The 19,560-nt window shown below is 42.9% G+C and overlaps 1 protein-coding gene across 1 annotated transcript in view; it reads right to left on the bottom strand.

Annotated features, from left to right (window-relative positions):
• usp31 (ubiquitin specific peptidase 31) overlaps positions 1-19,560 on the bottom strand; it is a 96,670-nt gene that overhangs the window by 48,005 nt on the left and 29,105 nt on the right. The window contains exons 2-4 of the mRNA XM_041206480.1: positions 9,238-9,375; positions 6,135-6,223; positions 4,865-4,957 (exon numbers count right to left, since the gene is read on the bottom strand). Coding sequence (XP_041062414.1) covers positions 4,865-4,957; positions 6,135-6,223; positions 9,238-9,375 — 320 coding nt within the window. The remainder of the gene's footprint in view (positions 1-4,864; positions 4,958-6,134; positions 6,224-9,237; positions 9,376-19,560) is intronic.

Raw genomic sequence — 19,560 nt, 5'->3', positions numbered from 1 at the left:
CTCCACTTTCACCATGACCTGCGCAGCATCTTGTTCCTTGGTAAATGCAGATGCAAGGTATTCATTTAATACCTAAGCCATGCCCCCATCTCCATGCACAAATCCCCTTTTTGATTCCTGATCGACTCAATAGCTAGCAATGTTAGAACAGAGTAGGTAATGCACATCCCAATTCTCTTACAGCAAGCTGAAAGCAAACCTGGTCAATGCACAACCAAACAGCACACTCCAGATTACTTGTATTTTCATAAAAATGTAAATTATAAACACGATAAATGATGTCTGAAGCACAGCATGCTTTCATCTAAACCAGGATTACATTTGAACAAGCGTAAATACTGCTGCATCCCTTACAGTTGGTATAAAATCAACTTCTTCAGCACTGCTGTTCTGCTATATGAAATGGCACCAAGTGTCTAAAATAACCCAGTCTGTTATTCTTGGACCTATGCTCTATGTTATAATTCCTCTTGTACTACCAAATCATTTTCACCAGCTATTTGACTTCTGATAATTCAAAAGCGCTCTCATCACTAATAAAAAATGGAATTATCCGTTAATTTAAATTAAGCAAAATAAATAACAAAATAATAAGAAATAACTGTTAAAAAAATTGAAACAGATAACTTGAATTAAGCAATTGAGCTAAGAGTAGGTTGCATAGAAACCTGACACAAAAGACATAGCTAAAAGCAAAATACTGCAGATGCTGGAAATCTGAAATAAAGACAAAAAGTGCAGGGGAAACTCAGCATCTGTGGAGTGAGAAACAGAGTTAACATTTCATGTCCGTATGCCCATCCCTAATTGCCCCTGAGAAGGTGGTGGTGAGCTGCCTTCTTGAACTGCTGCAGTCCATGTGGTGTAGGTACACCCACAGTGCTATTAAGGAGCAAGTTCGAGGATTTTGACTTAGTGACAGTCAAGGAACAGCGATATATTCCCAAATTAGGATGGTGAGTGGCTTGGAGGGAAACTTCCAGGTGGTGGTGTTCCCATGTGTATGCTAACCTTGTCCTTCTAGATGGTAGCGGTCATGGGTTTGGAAGGTTTTATCTAAGGAGACTTGGTGAATTCCTGCAATGCATCTTGTAGATGGTACACCCTGCTGCTACTGTACATCGGTGGTGGAGGGAGTGAATGTTTGTGGATGCGGTGCCAATCAAGTGGGTTGCTTTGTCCTGGATGGTGTTAAGCTTCTTGAGTGTTGTTGGAACTGCACTCAGGCAAGTGGAAGGTATGCCTTCACACTTCTGGCTTGTGCCTTATAGATGGTGAACAGACTTTGGGGAGCCAGGAGGTGAATTACCCATTGCAGGATTCCTAGCCTCTGTCCTGCTCTTGTAGCCACAGTAGTTATATGGCTAGTCCAGTTCAGTTTCTGGTCAATGGTAACCTCCAGGATGTTGATAGTGGGGGATTCAGCGATGCTAAAGCCATTAAATGTCAAGGGACGATGGTTAGATTCTCTCTTGTTGGAGATGGTCATTGCCTGGCACTTGTGTGGCATGAATGTTACTTGCCACTTGTCAGCCCAAGCCTGGTTATTGTCCAAGTCTTGCTACATTTGGACATGGACTGTTTCAGTATCTGAGGAGCTACGAATGGTGCTGAACATTGTGCAACTCATCAGCGAACATCCCCACTTCTGACCTTATGATGGAAGGAAGGTCATTGATGAAGCAGCTGAAGAATATTGGGCCTATCACTACCCTGAGGAACTTCTTCAGTGACGTCCTGGAACTGAGATGGTTGACCTCCAACAACCACCGCCATCTTCCTTTCTGCCAGTTATGACTCCAACCAGCGGAGGGTTTTCTCCCTGATTCCCACTGACTGCAGTTTTGCTAGGGCTCCTTGATGCCACACTTGGTTAAATGCTGCTTGGTGTCAAGGGCAGTCTGATACAGTTCCAACTTCACTCACATCCCTGGCCATGATACAATTATGTGGGTGATCCTCATCTCTTCCACAATCACTCCCGCCGAGTCTCTCATTTCTCTCCACTGACTTCACATATCCCTCCTGACTCTTTCCATTCATCAATACTGTGGCCAATATATCATGCTCACCTTGCTATTATACACGAAGCTACCAATACACCACATTATATGCAATTGCTCCAATCTGCATCCTCACTTAAAGCACAAAGCCACTTACTACTTAAATGTCTTCGCACCCAGAACCTCTATAATGTGGAAATTTCCTCTCTTTTCTGCAATCTACAGGCTTTAAAATAGCCTTCCTGCTTGGTGTCACCATATCCAATTTCTGATTTGCTTCATTTTACTCAACCTTGCCCTGCTCCACAAGTCTTACCCCTTTACTAGGATTTCTTGATTGAAATCTTTCACAATACAAAGGCACAAACAATTCTGTAGGACCACACTATAGCAGAAACCAAATTTTTTTCATTCACTACTCAGTGTCCTCTCCATTCAAAGAGAAATACCAGTGATGAATTCATGTCTTTATCCATTCATTTTTTAATAAATCAGACTGTTTCTAAGCTATCTCACATTCTGTTCCCATCAGAGAACATGGGTACCTAGAGATGATTTGATCCTGAGAAACACAAGTATATCAAGCAATAGGATGCAGATTCTCAATGGGTTCCTGTTCTCCACATTCAGCTGAGAGAACTAGAAAAATACATCAGGTAAACACTATGACCGAGCCAACTACATGGCTACCAGCAATAGGTTACAGTAACTTTGGTAAGGGCAAAGGATCTGCCTCTCTGTCAGTAGTGACATGATATGACTTAGGAGAGGAAAAGGAAGAGGAAACAACAATAACACAATGTGAGTAAATGCTGCTCCCCACCGAACTATATCCAGGCGTGCAAAGCCTGAAGTGTGCAAACTAAAAATGTACTGCACCAACATAATTTAACATACTTCTCCTTGGCTGTTTGCAGTCTTAATACGATAATTGACAAATTATTAATCCAAAAACATAAATGCTTCAAACTCTCATTCCTGATTGAACATTCAGCATAGAGTACTGTCGACCCCCAAATACTGATATCCGTTCAATGCTTTTCTTCACAAAATTTATATTTTAAGAGAAGGAAATGGAAAACATAAAAACATCCTCAGCACTTCTACTAATTTCCTAAAGCACATGATAAATATAACAAGTGATTACACGTAAAATTGATCCGTTCAATCAACAAGAATTAAAATACTAGCGGGAACTACAAGCATCACAGCAACCTTCTGACTGGCTTCCAAATTCATGGGTCATGTGCAAAGTTCCACACGGCATTGATTCAAAGCCCCAGGTTTTACAATATCTTTCACTGGATTTCCTTTTTATTCCAATTGCAGGCACTGGGTACAGGTTTAGCCAACCAGCCTGCTAGCAGTTTCTAAATACTCTTAAGTACTCATCTACAAATTCTATCAGGATATTACTGTCTGTGGACATTCATCTGAAAATGATACATCCATTAGATTTTTTTTTTAAATGCCTAAAGCAGGAGGTGTTTGTCCCAGAGGGTCATAATGTCCAAGTCACTTGAAGCATGATACTCAGATGTGACATCTGGCTGTCCTAGGCTATCAGCATTCTCTTTCTCCTCTCTCCCTCCCTCTCACATTGTTTCCTTCACCAACAGAAAATTCTAAGCAGAATCACATTCTTTCTGTTCTGTTCAGATTCAGTTCTGTTGAAGGGTCATGAGGACTCGAAACGTCAACTGTTTTCTTCTCCGCCGATGCTGCCAGAACTGCTGAGATTTTCCAGGTAATTCTGTTTTTGTTTCACATTCTTCCAGCCTGAAACTCTATCTGTGCATTTATGCCACCGGACAACTCTTAAAAACTCTACTGCTTGAAGAGGAAGGCAGCTGCCCTGAAAGAAGAGGGATGGATTTTTAATCCTCTCAATCTTCTTGCTCTCCTTAGAACAGAGATGGTTGAGGGGAGATTTAATAGAGGTGCAATCAAAATCATGAAGAGTTTGGATAGAAGTAAATAGGAAGAAGTTGTTTCTAATGACAGAAGGGTCAGTAACCAGCCGGAACAGACTTAATTTCAAGGGCAGAAGAACTAGAAGTGAGATGAGGAGAAATGTCAGCCATGGCACAGCTAGTAGCAATCTCGTCCAAGATTGTGGGTTGAAGTCCCACTCAAGGATTTGAACCCAAAAATCAAGGCTGACACTCCAGTGCGGTGCTGAGAGAGGGCTGCACTATTGGAGGTATCGTCTTTCAAGTGAGGTGTTAAAGCAAGATCCCATCTGCCCACACAGGTGGACATAAAAGATCCAATGGCACTATTCCAAAGAACAGCAAGATTTATCCCCGGTGTCCTCAATCAGTTATCTAATCATTATCACATTGCAGTTGTGGGAGCATGCTGTGCATAAAATTGGCTACCATCTTTCCGACATTAAAACAATGATGACACTGCAAAAGTAGTTAATTGGCTGCAAAGTGCTTTGGGATGTCCCAAGGTGATGAAAGCCTCTATGTAAATACAAGTCTTTCTTTACGCAAGTTATGGTGATCTGGAATGCACTGCCTGAAAGGGTGATGGAAGGAGATTCAAAAGTGGCTTTCAGAAGGGAATTGGATAAATACTTAAAAAAAGGTCACAGGGCTATGGAGACAGGAGTAGGGCAGTGGAATATTAAATGGATTACGTTTTCAAAGACCTGGCACAAACACAATAATTTGAATGGCTTCCTCCTGTACTGCATGATTTTGAAGTAGCTACTGATGGTTATACCATAAAAATTAACTCCCTTCTGGAATTTCCAATTTGTGGTGTTTAGAATCATCACCTGACTATAGCAGAGCTGGGGATTAACAATAGCCATGAATTCTGACATTGGTTGCTGTAACTTAAACTCTTACCGGGTTTGAAGCGGAGGAATGGGTAAGGAGATACAGAGGAATGGGTCAAAGGTGTTGCTCTGTTTTTGGCAATGAGGACATGTCAACGAAGACCTAAAAGAGAAAAGAGAAATAAAAATAATTTTATAGCCAACCTACTAAGGACAGCCGTGACCAGGCCAAAACTTGAGACTTCTTTCCAAACAGCTTGAGGATACAATGGCAAATGCAGGGTCTCATCCTGTAGCTACCAGAGATATGTAGTGATGGTCTATTGAATTAAGGGTATGGTAAATTAGTGGCTATATTACTGAATTAGTCACCCAGAGGACTGGATCAATGATTCAGAGATATACATTGAAATCCCACCACAACAGATGGGCGATTTAAATTCAGAAATTAAATGGCATCTGGAAGAAAAACTTAGCATCACTGACAGTGACTATGAAACTGCCAGATTGTCAAAAAAACTGGTTCACTAATGTCCTTTGGGGAAGGAAATCTGCCATCCTTATCCCATTTGAGCTATATATGATTCTAGAGTCACAACAAAGTGGTTGACTGTTAACTTCCCACTGAAATGGCCTAACAAGTCAGTCTTCTAAGGGCAATTAGGAATGGGCAATAAATGCTGGCTACTGTGAATGAAGGAAAAATGCCCATTAAAAAGCCTGGGACTTTGGGGGCCTTAGCTGTGATTAAATAAATGACCAGATCATCAGATTTTTTTTTCATAAAGGTGTTGATTGAGGGATAAGTATTGGCCAGGACATTGAGAGAGTAGACTGGGCCTCACTTTGAAGTCTCATTTAAAAGATAGCACCTCCAACAGTGCAGGACTCCCTCAGTACTGCACTGAAACGTCAGCCTGAACTATATGCTCAAGTCACCAGAACTTTCTGACTCAGAGGCAAGCGTGCGACCACTAAACCACATCTGACGTCTTGAATAAAGTACATGGGGCAGTATTAAAGCAAGACTTCACGCCAATTGTTAGACAGCTGGTCAGGATTTCTCAGGATAGTGCATGACACATGATATTCCACCTTCTAAGCAAATAAACTGCAAAGCCTCTAACCCAGGAAACACTCCAGCCTCCCAAAATAGCCAATTAAAGAGTACAACAGCTTGTGCACCAGATAACATCCACCAGCACCAGGGAAGTTATTCTTGCTGAAAGAGCATGGTTATCCAATATTTCAACGCCTCTACTAAAAGTTACTTTTTAAAAAAATAAATGAACTGCTCCACTGTTATCTCTTGTTCACTTTAAACTCAAAAAAACTCTCACCTGTACTGTGCTTGAAAGAGCTCTTGCACAAAGCTGCTTCTCATTGGAAGAGAAGGTCCTTCACACAGCCTGTCTTCATCTTTTGGAGGCTAAATAAAAGAAAAATAAACTTATCATACAAGGTGCCCCATACATCACTTGTATAATCAATGTGTCTGTAATCAATACGGAAAGAATTCAAGAGGTGTGGCAGGTCAATTTGTTAAGAGTGTTAATTTTTTACTTTTCGAGTGTGTTACTGCACATTTAGCATCATAGGATTAAGTTTCATTATTCATTCATTATGCGAAGATAGAAATTATTTTATTGTGCTGGGGTGCAAGAGTGGTTCCAGAGCTCAGGTAGCTAAAGCTGCCATAAGACTGCCTGGCATTATTAAAAAAAGGGCACGAAATGCATAAAGCAAAGGCACTCAAGTCTAGTTGTAAAGGATGCAACATGACATGTAATAAATACACGTTTTGTATCAATTTTTACAAATGATGGTGGAAATGAGAATGTAAGTATGCTAAAGGCAAGCACGGAACAATTTTGAGAGAACTGTAGAAAAACAATTGATTCTGAAAATATATTGTAGCATTGCAGACAATTAGTCACCAGTACCTGATAGGAAGCACTCTACGCTGCTAAAGATTTGTTGATAGTCCACACCATACAGTCTGGTCAATGCAGCTATCTAACTGCTAACAGACGAATAGGAAGGAGAACCAGTGTGTCAATTCAATGAGCTTAAAGACAACAGTTCATATCTGAGATTTTTGGGAAGGAAATCTGCCAGATTACCAGACATTGTGCATTAAACTCTCACACCCACTTCTGGGGAGCAACTTACACCCACTTCTGGGGAGCAATTTACTGTAATGATTCAGGGCATGAAAAATATCTTATCATTATTTTCAAAACCAGAGACACTTCAAGTTCCCTTCAAACTTTCTGCTTCTCTCACACTTGTTATAAGGAATAGTGCTATTAACATCACAGCATTGTCTAGCCTTATTATTGAGCTTTCCTTGCACATGGCAAAAGCTGTGGCTGAGCGCAAAGACGGTTGCAACTAGGAGTTCTTGTTATTAAGTGCGCTGCCAGATGTGGATGAAGGAGACACTAATCTCAGATAAAAAGACTGAAAGGGTGGAAAGGACGTAGAAAACACACTACATTGAAACACCTTTCTCAGTTTCTAAGTATGAGATTGCAATTTAGGTCAAAAATAAGACACTCGGACACCCTATCAAGCAGGAAGTGCTGGGAAATTGAAGGAAACCGTATATAAATATTAGGCCCTCACATTTCTTGCAGACATGATGAGAGATAGACAATACCTGGGCGAAATATTCTATCAAAGCATTTTAAGGACTCAAGTGTAGTTTTGAATCCTGCAGTCCTATGTTTGTCACAAGAGATCCTAAGTGAGTTGTGTGGGACAAGAGAACTCTAGAACTCCACAGGGACAGCAAATGCAGGATCAACCCATCTGTGATCCCTGGCACTGATCCCAAAGTATTCAATTGTGTGGAGAGCTCAGATTCAAATACCACTGACAGGTACCCATGTCACTAGGACATGTTTCCAATACGTGCCTGAAGGAGATAGTACAGTTGCTCTCATTTGGGATTCCAGCCTACCAGTCTTCCACTAGGTTGGGAACAAGAAAACTCCCAACCCAAGAGTCCCCTCCCGTGGCCATGCTCCCAATTCCCCTACACTGATGTAGCCTACACTGAAATTGCCAACAGCCAGCTTAATTCACGGACCCCTTTGCCTGACTTATGGCAAGTCACGCAAAGGACAGTGTGTGCTTTCAGCCCCAAATCTGACAGAATTTAAGTTTACTGCATTTTGACAAAGACATTTAGACTGGTATTTTTAATATAAAAGCCATATGCAAAGCTCAGTCAGAAAATTTCTTTCTTGATCTTATATGGTGCTCTGTGCACTATTGATTTAGAATTCAAATCACCAGTGAAGTACTAGGAATGCCAATACGCAATGGCACTGAAGGCCAGAGGTCACAGGTTGTTGCTTGGGTGCCTCAATTTACTGAGTTACCAATGATCCTTAATTGGTGCATTGTCCATCTCGGGTCACACTTATGGGACAGCACTGAGTCAATTCTCCACAGAAATACAATCATCTCAAGGCTCTTGTTTATGCCCTCTGTCCAACCTCAATGTCATTAGAGGTCCAATGACACATTATCTACGCACTTGGCAATGACTATACACAATAACAGGCAGGAAATTAGGAACATTCAATGGTATCTTAATCTGAACTGCACCACCACCCCTCCCCCCCTCACCATCCTCCCCCCCCACACACCCTTCCCCTCACCCCCCCCACACACCCTCCCCCCCAACACACACCCTCCCCCCCAACACACACCCTCACCCCCAACACACACCCTCACCCCCAACACACACCCTCCCCCCTACACACACCCTCCCCCCTACACACACCCTCCCCCGTCCCTCCCCCACACACACCCTCCCCCCTTCCTCCCCACCCCCACACACCCTCCCACCACCAACACCCCCTCCTCAAAAAAGGAACCAAAAACATTTATTTTTTTAAAAAGTGAAATTGTATCCTGTGGCAGAAGAATTGGTAACCAGAGAACACAAATTTGAGATAATTGGAAAAAGAATCAGATGTGACACGAGGAATCTATTTTTTATTTAAACAGCAAGTTGTTGTGATCTGGAATGTATTGCCGAACGGCAGGTAGAAGCAGATTCAATCATAACTTCCAAAGGGAATTGGATAAATACTAAAGGGAAAAAATTACAGGCTATGCGGACAGAGTGGGGAAATAGTTAAAGAGCTAGCACAGGCAAGAAGAATCAAATGGCCTTCTTGTATTATACAATTCTAAGAATAATACTCAAAATGAAAGGCCCAAACTTCAAATTTCTCTACAGCTCTGAAGAAGAGTATACAGACTCGAAACGTTAACTGTTTCTCTCTCCACAGATGCTGCCAGACCTGAATTTTTCCAGCACTTTGTGTTTTTATTTCAGATTTCCAGCATCCGCAGTTTTTTGCTTTTATTCAAATTTCACTACTTTTTCTATCCCATTTTTCCATTAAATATAAGCGATCATACCTTGGCTGCAGGCCTCCCGTTTGTTAAAACAATATTGTTCAGGTCCTCATGGACCCTATCGAGAAGCCATAGCAGAAACTCCTGGGCATCATGCTGAGAGTTGCCACGATATTGGAAAGCATTCTTGGATACAACATTCTGAAAGAAAATTAAAAGATACAAGTTTACTTCCTGGTACCCAATTTTTGGAAAGAACTTGCATTTATATCATGCTTTTTATGTCTGAGGTCATCCCAAGCACTTTACAGCTAATAATCACTCCTGACGCATGGTCATAAACAATGTGCATGCAGCAAAGCCTCACAAAATGCAACAAACAGTGCATCTGTTTTGGTGAGGACAGAGTTGAACATTGGCCTAAGTGCACACAGTGCTCCTTGCTCTTCAAAAAAAAAGTGCCACAAGATCTCTTGCATCTAAACGAACATGAAGCCTGGGCCCCACCACTGAAGATCAAGTCATTGTTTCCAGGACTGTTACTGACCTCATCTCTTCTGGAGATCTTTCTTCCACAGCTTCCACCTCATAGTCTCCCAACCTCGGACAGCCCTCTTCTATCTCCTACCCAAAATCCACAAGCAGGACTGTCCCGGCAGACCGACCGTGTCAGCCTGTTCCTGCCCCACGGAACTCATTTCTTGCTGACTTGACTCCATTCTCTCTCCCCTTGTCCAGTCCCTTCCCACCTACATCCGCTTTTCCTCTGACACCCTACATCATATCAACAATTTCCAGTTCCCTGGCCCCAACTGCCTCCTCTTCACCATGGATGTCCAATCCCTCTACACCTCCATCCCCCACCAGGATGGTCTGAGGGCTCTCCGCTTCTTCCTCGAACAGAGGTCCAAACAGTCCCCATCCACCACTACTCTCCTCTGTCTGGCTGAACTTGTTCTCTCACTGAACAATTTCTCCTTAAACTCCTCTCACTTCCTCCAAATAAAAGGTGTGGCTATAGGTACCCGCATGGGCCCCAATTATGCCTATCTCTTTATGGGGTACGTGGAACATTCCTTGTTCCAGTCCTATTCAGGCCCCCTCCCACAACTCTTTCTCCGGTACATCGATGACTGCTTCGGTGCTGCTTCATGCTCTCATCTGGACCTGGAAAAATTTATTAATTTTGCTTCCAATTTCCACCCCTCCATCGTTTTCACATGGCTCATCTCTGACACTTCCCTTCCTTGACGTCTCAGTCTCAATTTCTGGTGATAGACTGTCCACCAATATCCATTACAAGCCTACCGACTCCCACAGCTACCTCGACTACAGCTCCTCACACCCCGCTTCCTGTAAGGACTCCATCCCATTCTCTCAGTTCCTTCGCCTCTGTCGCATCTGTTCTAATGATGCCACTTTCAAAAACAGTTCCTCTGACATGTCTTCCTTAACCGAGGTTTTCCACCCACGGTGGTTGACAGGGCCCTCAACCGTGTCCGGCCCATCTCCCGCACATTCGCCCTCACACCTTCCTCTCCCTCCAAGAACCATGAATGGTCCTCCTTGTCCTCACTTATCACCCCACCAGCCTCCGCATTCAAAGGATCATCCTCCACCATTTCCGCCAACTCCAACATGATGCCACCAACAAACACATCTTCCCTTCATCCCCCTGGCTGCATTCCACAGGGATCGTTCCTTCTGGGACACCCTGGTCTACTCCTCCATCACCCCCCACACCTCAACCCCCTCCCACGGCACCTTCCCATGCAACCGCAGAAGGTGCAACACCTGCCCCTTTACTTCCCCTCTCCTCACCGTCCAAGGGCCCAAACACTCCTTTTAAGTGAAGCAGCATGTCACTTGCACTTCCCTCAACTTAGTCTACTGCATTCGTTGCTCCCAATGCGGTTTCTTCTACATTGGAGAGGCCAAACGCAGACTGGGTGACCGCTTTGCGGAACACCTTCGGTCTGTCCTCAAACATGACCCAGACCTCCCTGTCGCTTGATATTTCAACACACCACCCTGCTCTCATGCCCACATGTCCGTCCTTGGCCTGCTGCAATGTTCCAGTGAAGCTCAATGTAAACTGGAGGAACAGCACCTCATCTTCCAACTAGGCACTTTACAGCCTTCCGGACTGAATATTGAGTTCAACAACTTTAGATCATGAACTCTCTCCTCCATCCCCACCCCCTTTCCGATCCCCCTTTTTTCCAATAATTTATATAGATTTTTCTTTTCCCACCTACTTCCATTATTTTAAAATGTATTTCCATCCATTGTTTTATCTCTACCTTTTAGCCTATTTCGATCCCTTCCCCCCACCCCACCCCCACTAGGGCTATCTAAACCTTGCTCGTCCGGCTTTCTACCCTTAATGTCACCTATTAGCACATTTTTTAGCTAATATCACCACCGTCAACACCTCTTTGTCCTTTTGTCTGTGACATCTTTTGGCAATCTCCACCTACCATTGGCCCTCTATCCAGCTCTACCTGTCCGTTCCCCCACAAACCGCCCCCCCCACCACACCCCACCCCCACCACCCACCCACCCACCCCCCACCCCAAAGCTTATACCACTCTTCTAGTTTCCCTTAGTTCTGTTGAAGAGTCATACGGACTCGAAACATTAACTGCATTCCTCTCTGCAGATGCTGTCAGAACTGCTGAGTTTTTCCATGAATAAACATGGCACCATTTGAACAACTATCCTGTCCAACACTGCTCCTGCAAACACACCACACAAAAAAAAATAGGCCATTTATCTTACTTATGATTTGTGGGATTTTGCTGCCCACCTGGCATTGAACTTCAGAACAACTAGAGATGGCTCATAAATGCAACCTTTGCCAGAGTCACCCACATCCCAGGGGAAAATAAATGCCTCACTTGGCACATCTATCTAACAAAATCAACTTAAATGGTGATGGAGAATGCACACATGTGTATTCTGTCAATTGCCCAATACATTCTAACAGCCCTGACCACCAGGTGATAGTTAACTCTGCATTTGAATTGCAAGGGACAACATCCTGGTTTCCAGTGGATATGCAAAACTGAAGAATAAAAAAATATTTGAGCAGGAGGATCCACAGGGCCCTCTGAACTTGTTTCACCATTCAATAAGCTAATGACGGATGTATTTTCTCTATTTTCCACCTTTTCCCCATATCCCTCGATTCCCTTCAAGTTGAAAAATCTAATTAATAGTTGAGCACCCACAGCTCTCTTGGATAGAAAATTCCAAAGATTCACAACCCTGAGTGAAGAAGCATCTCATTTCAGTCTTAACTTGCCAACCCCTATTCCTGAGATTACTTCCCCCCACCTCTAGATTCTCCAGCCAGGGGCCATCAACTCTGTCAAGCCCCCTAAGAATTTTATATATTTCAACGAGATCACATCTCCTTCTTCTAAACTCCATAGAATATAGGCCCATTCTACTCAATCTCTCCTCAGAGAGGGCCCTCTCATCACAGGAATCAATCTGGTGAGCCTTTGTCGCACCCCCTCCAAGGAAGGAATGGAGATCTTCTGGCACAGTGGGTAGCGTCCCTGCCTCTGAACCAAAAGCTCCAGGTTCGAGTTCCACTCCAGAATGGCCATGAAAGGTTCATTCATAACCTGACCAAACAGGTTGATTATCAACCTGTAAATCCTTCCAATACACCTATGGCAAGTGGTAAAATCAGGAGAGTTTCTTGGTCAGCCATGCTTGATATGAAGTAGCACCCCTCAAGCTACAACCTCTGGGCTAGCAGCCTGTTCCAGGAAAAACTAGCTACGGAAACGGACATAAAGCTTGTGCTTCATCTGCCTCACGCACCCAGGCAAAAAAGAGAATCAAGAAGAAGGGAGTATATTCTTCCCCTAGGTAAGTAGCCCAAACTTGTACACAGTACTCCTGGTGTGGTCTCACCTAGACCCTACTCTTTACTCTAAATCTGCAACTCCCATTTGCCTTCTTAATTGCTTGCGTTACCCGCATGTTACCTTTCTGATTCACGTACAAGGATGCCCATATACCTCCGAATGTCAACATTTACTAGTCTCTCATCTTTTAAAAAATATTGTACTTTTCCAATTTTTCCCAAATGGATAATTTCGCACTTCTGCACATTATGCTCCACCGGCCACCTTCTTGTCCAATCACATCCAATTATTTATATCCTTTTGGAGTCACTTTACGCTCTCCTCGCAGCTTACCTTTCCCACCTCCGTTCTAAATCTCTTACATTTAAGAGATGTAGAATCATTACGTTTAATTCTTGACTTCTCTTGACCTCTCAACTACTGGAACAGTCTAATTCTATTTATCCTGTCCCATCCTTTCATATTCTTAAACATTTCTAATAACAGCATCCCAATTAATGGCATCGTCAATTAACATTTTTCTGGAGAAAGAAACAATGTTGAATAAAGGTCGGTTAGCAATAAAATTGAGGGTTACAGGACAAGTCCAGATAGGGATGATCAAATGTTGCACGAAACCAGATACTTCCTGAGCTCCTGGGGCCAAGGGAATGCTGACAGGGAAGACAGTTGCAATGCAGGATGCAAGATTAGGTTGGCATCCTGGAGTTTGCACTCACAGAGAGAGGGGGTTTGCAGAATCTTTATGCAAGAATCTAAATGTGTAGATGAGTACAGAGGAACAAGTTTGACTGGTCAAAAGGCTTCGTTAATCCCATGCATTATGAGATTAACACTAATTGAGAGAATTCCATACAATGCTCCCTCTAAACTGTGCGGCTACCATAATGTGCCAGGCAGGGAATGAACAGGCCATGCACAACCCATGCTCCCTTTTAAGGTGCATGCATGTGCATCCATCTTAAAGGGACTGTGCAGTGCAACGTACAGGCCAGATACTGCACCCCTAAAGAACAAGGGGTCAAAAACCCTAGTCTATCTTTAACCTTGAAAGAGCAAATTTGGAAACTCTAAGAAGTTGAAACTGCTCGAGAGACTATTGTGTATTTAAACGATGAATTAGCACATGCAAAGTTAAATGCGAGGAAAATGCCAAAAAAAAAGCAAAAGAGGCAAGACGAGCAAAAACAAAGAAGGGAAAATACAAAACAGCAATCTAGAAAACCAACAAGAAAACAATCAAGAATGCTATTCTGGCTTTTAATGATGATTTGGAGTAAGGATTAGTCACCTGCTACACAACAGTAATTCAGAACAATTGCTGACAGGGTCAAAGTTATTTCAATTTTATATACAGTGATCAATTAAACTGCTTTAGTGGCTCAAGATCATACTAAGGCTGCACTAGTTACTGTCCCCAACCCCAATTTAAAGTGAAATACACTCATACTCAATACCCACAAGCCCAGTTTTCAACAAGGGTCAAATTACCACCTGGCGAAACACTGAATCAACTAAGTATTCAAGAGAGCACTGGCCCAATTCCTGGTTTGTTAGCAGGGACAGTGCTGTGTTCATGAAGCAGGAAAAAATACCACTTGGGACTCACTTCAATCGTGTAATTTTTGCTATTTTTTTACATTTACAATTCACATAAATAAATTTTGTAAGTCTACGGAGCTATTCCAAACTCACAGGGAAATCTAAGCCATTGAAAAAGTTCTGAATATCGAACTCAAAAACAGAAAATGCTGCTGAAAACTACCAAAAATGATCCTGGAAGTCAGAATGATCCAGGTGGGCCACAGCAGCTTTATTCATCCTCCATTCCTCGTAGCAACATTAATCTCAAATCCTGATCATTATATCACTGATCAGTAGCCAATGATAAATACACTGGTCACTTTCACGTCCTCCTTCCTCAGTCCTGGGGACAGGGATGATTACAATCAATGATTTATGAACAGATAGCAGCCCCTTTCTATTGCATGACATTCGGAAGTACCTGTACTGCTGCTGGCAACTGCCCTGATGTCACCACTTGCACTGTGAGATAAATGAGGTATATCCACAGAGCTGATACTCATCTAAGGTGTTTTTCCATCAGCGCAAGCTACAGTACAAGCAATCATCTACTCTGACTTCCAACAAACTCAACGCCTCTGCACAAGTCAGTGCTGTAACCTTCCCACCCGCTGACAGATACTTGCATTTATATTGCAACTCATTTCATGCAAGTAAAGGTGATGAAATGAATGAGCAGTTAATCTGCTGGTGGTGGCATTATTTGAGGGAAGAATGGTGGCTAGGGAATCATGAGAACTCTCCACTCTTTCTCCAGTATAGTCACAAAGTTTTTAGAGCCTCCCTGAACACAGACTGGGCACAAACTTTCTCTAGCCTTTCTGAGAGAGTCAGGCATTTTTTCTTTTTATTCATTCATGGGATGTGGGCTTCACTGGCTGGGCCAGCATTTATTGCCCATCCCTAATTGCCCTTGAGAAGGTAGTGGTGAGCTGCCTTCTTGAACAGTTGCGATCCATGTGGTGTTGCTACACCCACAGTGCTTTTAGGAAGGGAGTTTCAGGATTTTGACCCAGCAACAGTGAAGGAATGGCGATATAATTCCAAGTCAGGATGGTGAGTGACTTGCAAGGGAACTTCCAGGTGGTAGCATTCCCATTTATCTTCTGCCCTTATTCTTCTAGATGGTAGTGGTCGTGGGTTTGAATGTGCTATCAAAGGAGCCTTGGTGAATTCCTGCAGTGCATCTTGTAGATGGTACACACTGCTGCTATTGTGCATCGGTGGTGTTTGGAGTGAATGTCTGTGGATGTGGTACCAATCAAGTGGGCTGCTTTGTCCTGGATGGTGTCAAGCTTCTTGAGTGTTGTTGGAGCTGCACTCATCCAGGCAAATGGAGAGTATTCCATCACACTCCTGACTTGTGCCTTGTAGATGGTGGACAGGCTTTGGGGAGTCAGGAGATGAGTTACTCATCACATGACTCCTAGCCTCTGACCTGCTCTTCTAGCCACAATATTTATACGGCTAGTCCAGTTCAGTTTCTGGTCAATGGTAACCCCCATGATGTTGATAATGGGGGATTCAGTGATGGTAATGCATTGAACATCAAGAGGCAATGGTTGAATTCTCTCTTGTTGGGGATGGTTATTGCCTGGCATTAATTATAGAGACTCACAGCCTCAAATAATCACACAACCAAACACAGAATTATTGATAGGCTTAAAAGACATGAAATTAATATTGAACAGCTGCCAGAAGCCAAGGATTTTCATATGTACAAATTATCTGCTTACTGTCACATTCCAAGTGCAGCATAGGGAATATACAAAGATCAACCCTTCTCCTAACCCCAATGAAAAAACAGCTGTAAGATTGAAGCGCAACGCAAACAGCTTTAAACACTAGCCTGCAGTCAGAGAACAGGTTTGCTGCTATTTTGACAAACTGTGTTCACAATCTCCCAAAGAGATTCTGTTCAGGGCTGCATGGAAGCACTGACAATCTGCTGGAACCAGCTGCAATATCTCACTGCTGGCCAGTAGTGAACAGCTGTTCATCCCTTATCCTGCCACAAAGATCTATATTTGGTTTTGAACCAGCTGAGCCGCAGATAGACATCAGTCTGTGCCTCTTTGTCCTGAGTTTCATCATTTGGGTTTTAAGCAATGCTCTAAAGCCGTGCACTATCCACAGGTCAAATACCAATTGAAATGCAAGAAACCTGGAACCATGAATACAGCAAAAGACACAGCACATATCCGTGTCAACAACAGGATGCACTGAGTGTAGGCTGTAGAGTTGCCCTGTGCATCAAGCTCCCTGCCACAACACCCCCATAGTCTGCATTCCCCAAGAGAAAAATCAATGGTATCATTAGTTGGGAACTAGCTGGTAGAGGGACTGAAGCCACAGGAACGGACGAGCAATTAAAAATGAGGAGAAGGAAACTTAATCAGTCGTGAAAAATATTAAAACAGTCACTGGTTCAATAATACCAGTACTGGCTTCCTATCAAAAGGTTAAATTGGAAAATTGAACAAACTGAACCACCTGCACCTCTCCACATCTCACACCTCATTGAACACATACATCCATTATGAGTCCATCACAGTTCCTTGGGTACAATATTCTGAACCTCTTCCTCCATTCCCCACACATACGTGGCTTCATTCAGATGGCATCTGGCATTTAAAATCCAGTCTTACCCACAGAACAATTAAAGGCTTGCATTTACTTAGCATTTAATCACATCTCAAATGCCAAAGCACTTCATAGACTATGAATTATTCTGTATTGCAGCCTGTTCTAGAAGCAAACAATAGACACTTTTTACATTGTGGTGGTTTTGAACTGCAACAAGATCATTCCTCCTACACAATGACAACACCTTTCGATTCCTAGATTCTCAGTGAGACTGTGCGCCAAATTAGAGCATATTGTGGGCTGTAGACAGTTTGCAGCGACGCCAAATTAATTTCCAGTGGACCCTCAGCAGCCATCACTAGACTCATTTAAACACAGGTCACAGGAGGGAGATAAAAACAGAAAATGTTAGAAATACTCAGCAGGATAGGCAGCATCTGTGGAGAGAAAAACAAAAATTAACATTTTTGTTCAATAACCTTTCAGGGAGGTGGGGGAAGAGGAGGAGAATTTCTTTTAAGAAGAAGTTGTAATCTGCAATGCACTGCCTGAAGGGTGGTGGAAGCAGATTCAATAGCAACTTATGAAAGGGAAATTAGTTATATGCTTGAAAACTAATCATTAGCCAGGCTATGGAAAACAGCAGGGGAACAGAGTTAATTGGATAGCTCAGCATAGGCTTGATGGGCTGAATGGCCTCCTTCACTGCTGTAAGATTCTAAAATTTAATCGTGGCTCAACAGTGGAATCCCCAAGATTCAAAGTGGCTGCAGGTGGGACATGAAGGGTAGCCCCATAGATGTACTTGCTTAAAGCAAGTTTTAATTCTTGTAGCTATAAAATATAATTGTGACAGAGATAGGCTGAAGTGAAGTGCCTGTTTTCACCATCTGTTGTCCCATCTGTCCCAGATTAAAAACTAAACAGAATCACTGTGTAGAGGCTTTTCAACAACAATTACAGGTTCATCTTGGGTTGATAGGTCTCATTGCATTTTCAGTTGTTACACAATTTATACAGTCTAGCTGAGTCCATGCACTGTTTAAAAATCTGAATCAAGTGAAATCGGCTTTAACAAGTGAGTCTGCAGTGCAAACTCCAGGTCCTGAGTGATCAGAAGCCATGCCATTTATATTCGTACAGCAGCCAGCCCATAAAATCAGTACATGCCTCAGTTTGCATATACTCACTTTAAGTTGTGATCAGAAAACATTTAACATTGATTCTGGGGGTAAAGGTATAGTTAGCATCCCTGGATGCCTTTGAAGTGCTGGTACTCTTCTTGAACTGCTGCAGTCCATGTGAAAGTACTCCCACATTACTGATAGATAGGGAGCTCCAGGTTTTTAGCCCAGTGGCAATGAACGAATGGCCAATGTACGTCCAAATTCGGATGATGAGAGACTTGAGGGCAGAGGGTCTTTGAGGTGATGCAGTTCCCATATATCTGCTGCCTTTGGTCTTATGGAGGTTTTGGATTTGGGTTTTGGAGGTGCTATTGAAGGAGCCCTGCTGAGTTTCTGCAGTGCAACCTGTGGATATTCCTTATCAAAGGTTTGATACATTTCTAAGACCATACAGGGCAACAAGCACAGAACTAATTTTGGGTTGTAAGTCTGGGTTGAGCAGCTGAGCTTCCCAGTGGTTAGAATGTATGGCTCTCCCACCACTTTTCTGAACGGCTGTGCCTCCAGGCATCCATTGAAGTTGACCTTCTAGACTCAATGGCACCACCTTGCTCTCGGCAACAAACAAGCTGTGAAAGGAAGCTTAAAATAAGCCTATTAGTGGTGCGCTCATCTTGCGTGAACAGCAAGATGCAGCAATACTGTATGCTAAATGAAGCGCAGCACATTTTTCCTTTCCTTCTCCCAGTCAATATGCAAAGGTTTTATCAATTATTAGTTAATAAAATGTAGACATGAAACAGTTTTTCTGAGTTCGCCCAGCAGTCCAATATAAACTGAATTCAACTGAGCTAAGCGTGTGGAATGTGCATTTACAATCCTGTGCCACTCTCCAAACCAGCTGGCTCCATGACCAAAGACTCATGGATTTAGATTCCCATTGACTGGATGTTTCAAAAATTATGTACATGAAAGGCAGAGCCATCAATTAACTCCACACAAAAGGTATTTAAGAGGCCCCACCCTGGTTAGCCACTGTGCTGCATCTGCAGATATTTAAGTTCCTTATGCAAACAACATTCCACAAATTCAGTGGTCACAAACCATATGTAGTTATTACAGCACCCGACTCCAGAAATTCATATTACTTACAATACCAAATCCCAGAGGGTGGGGAATGCAGAGGGAGTGTTACAAGTTACAGA

The sequence above is a fragment of the Carcharodon carcharias genome, chromosome 15 (genome assembly GCF_017639515.1).
Source record: "Carcharodon carcharias isolate sCarCar2 chromosome 15, sCarCar2.pri, whole genome shotgun sequence".
Lineage (NCBI taxonomy): Eukaryota > Metazoa > Chordata > Chondrichthyes > Lamniformes > Lamnidae > Carcharodon > Carcharodon carcharias.
Note: the sequence above shows the minus strand (reverse complement) of the source record. Positions and strands in the feature narration are given on the sequence as shown.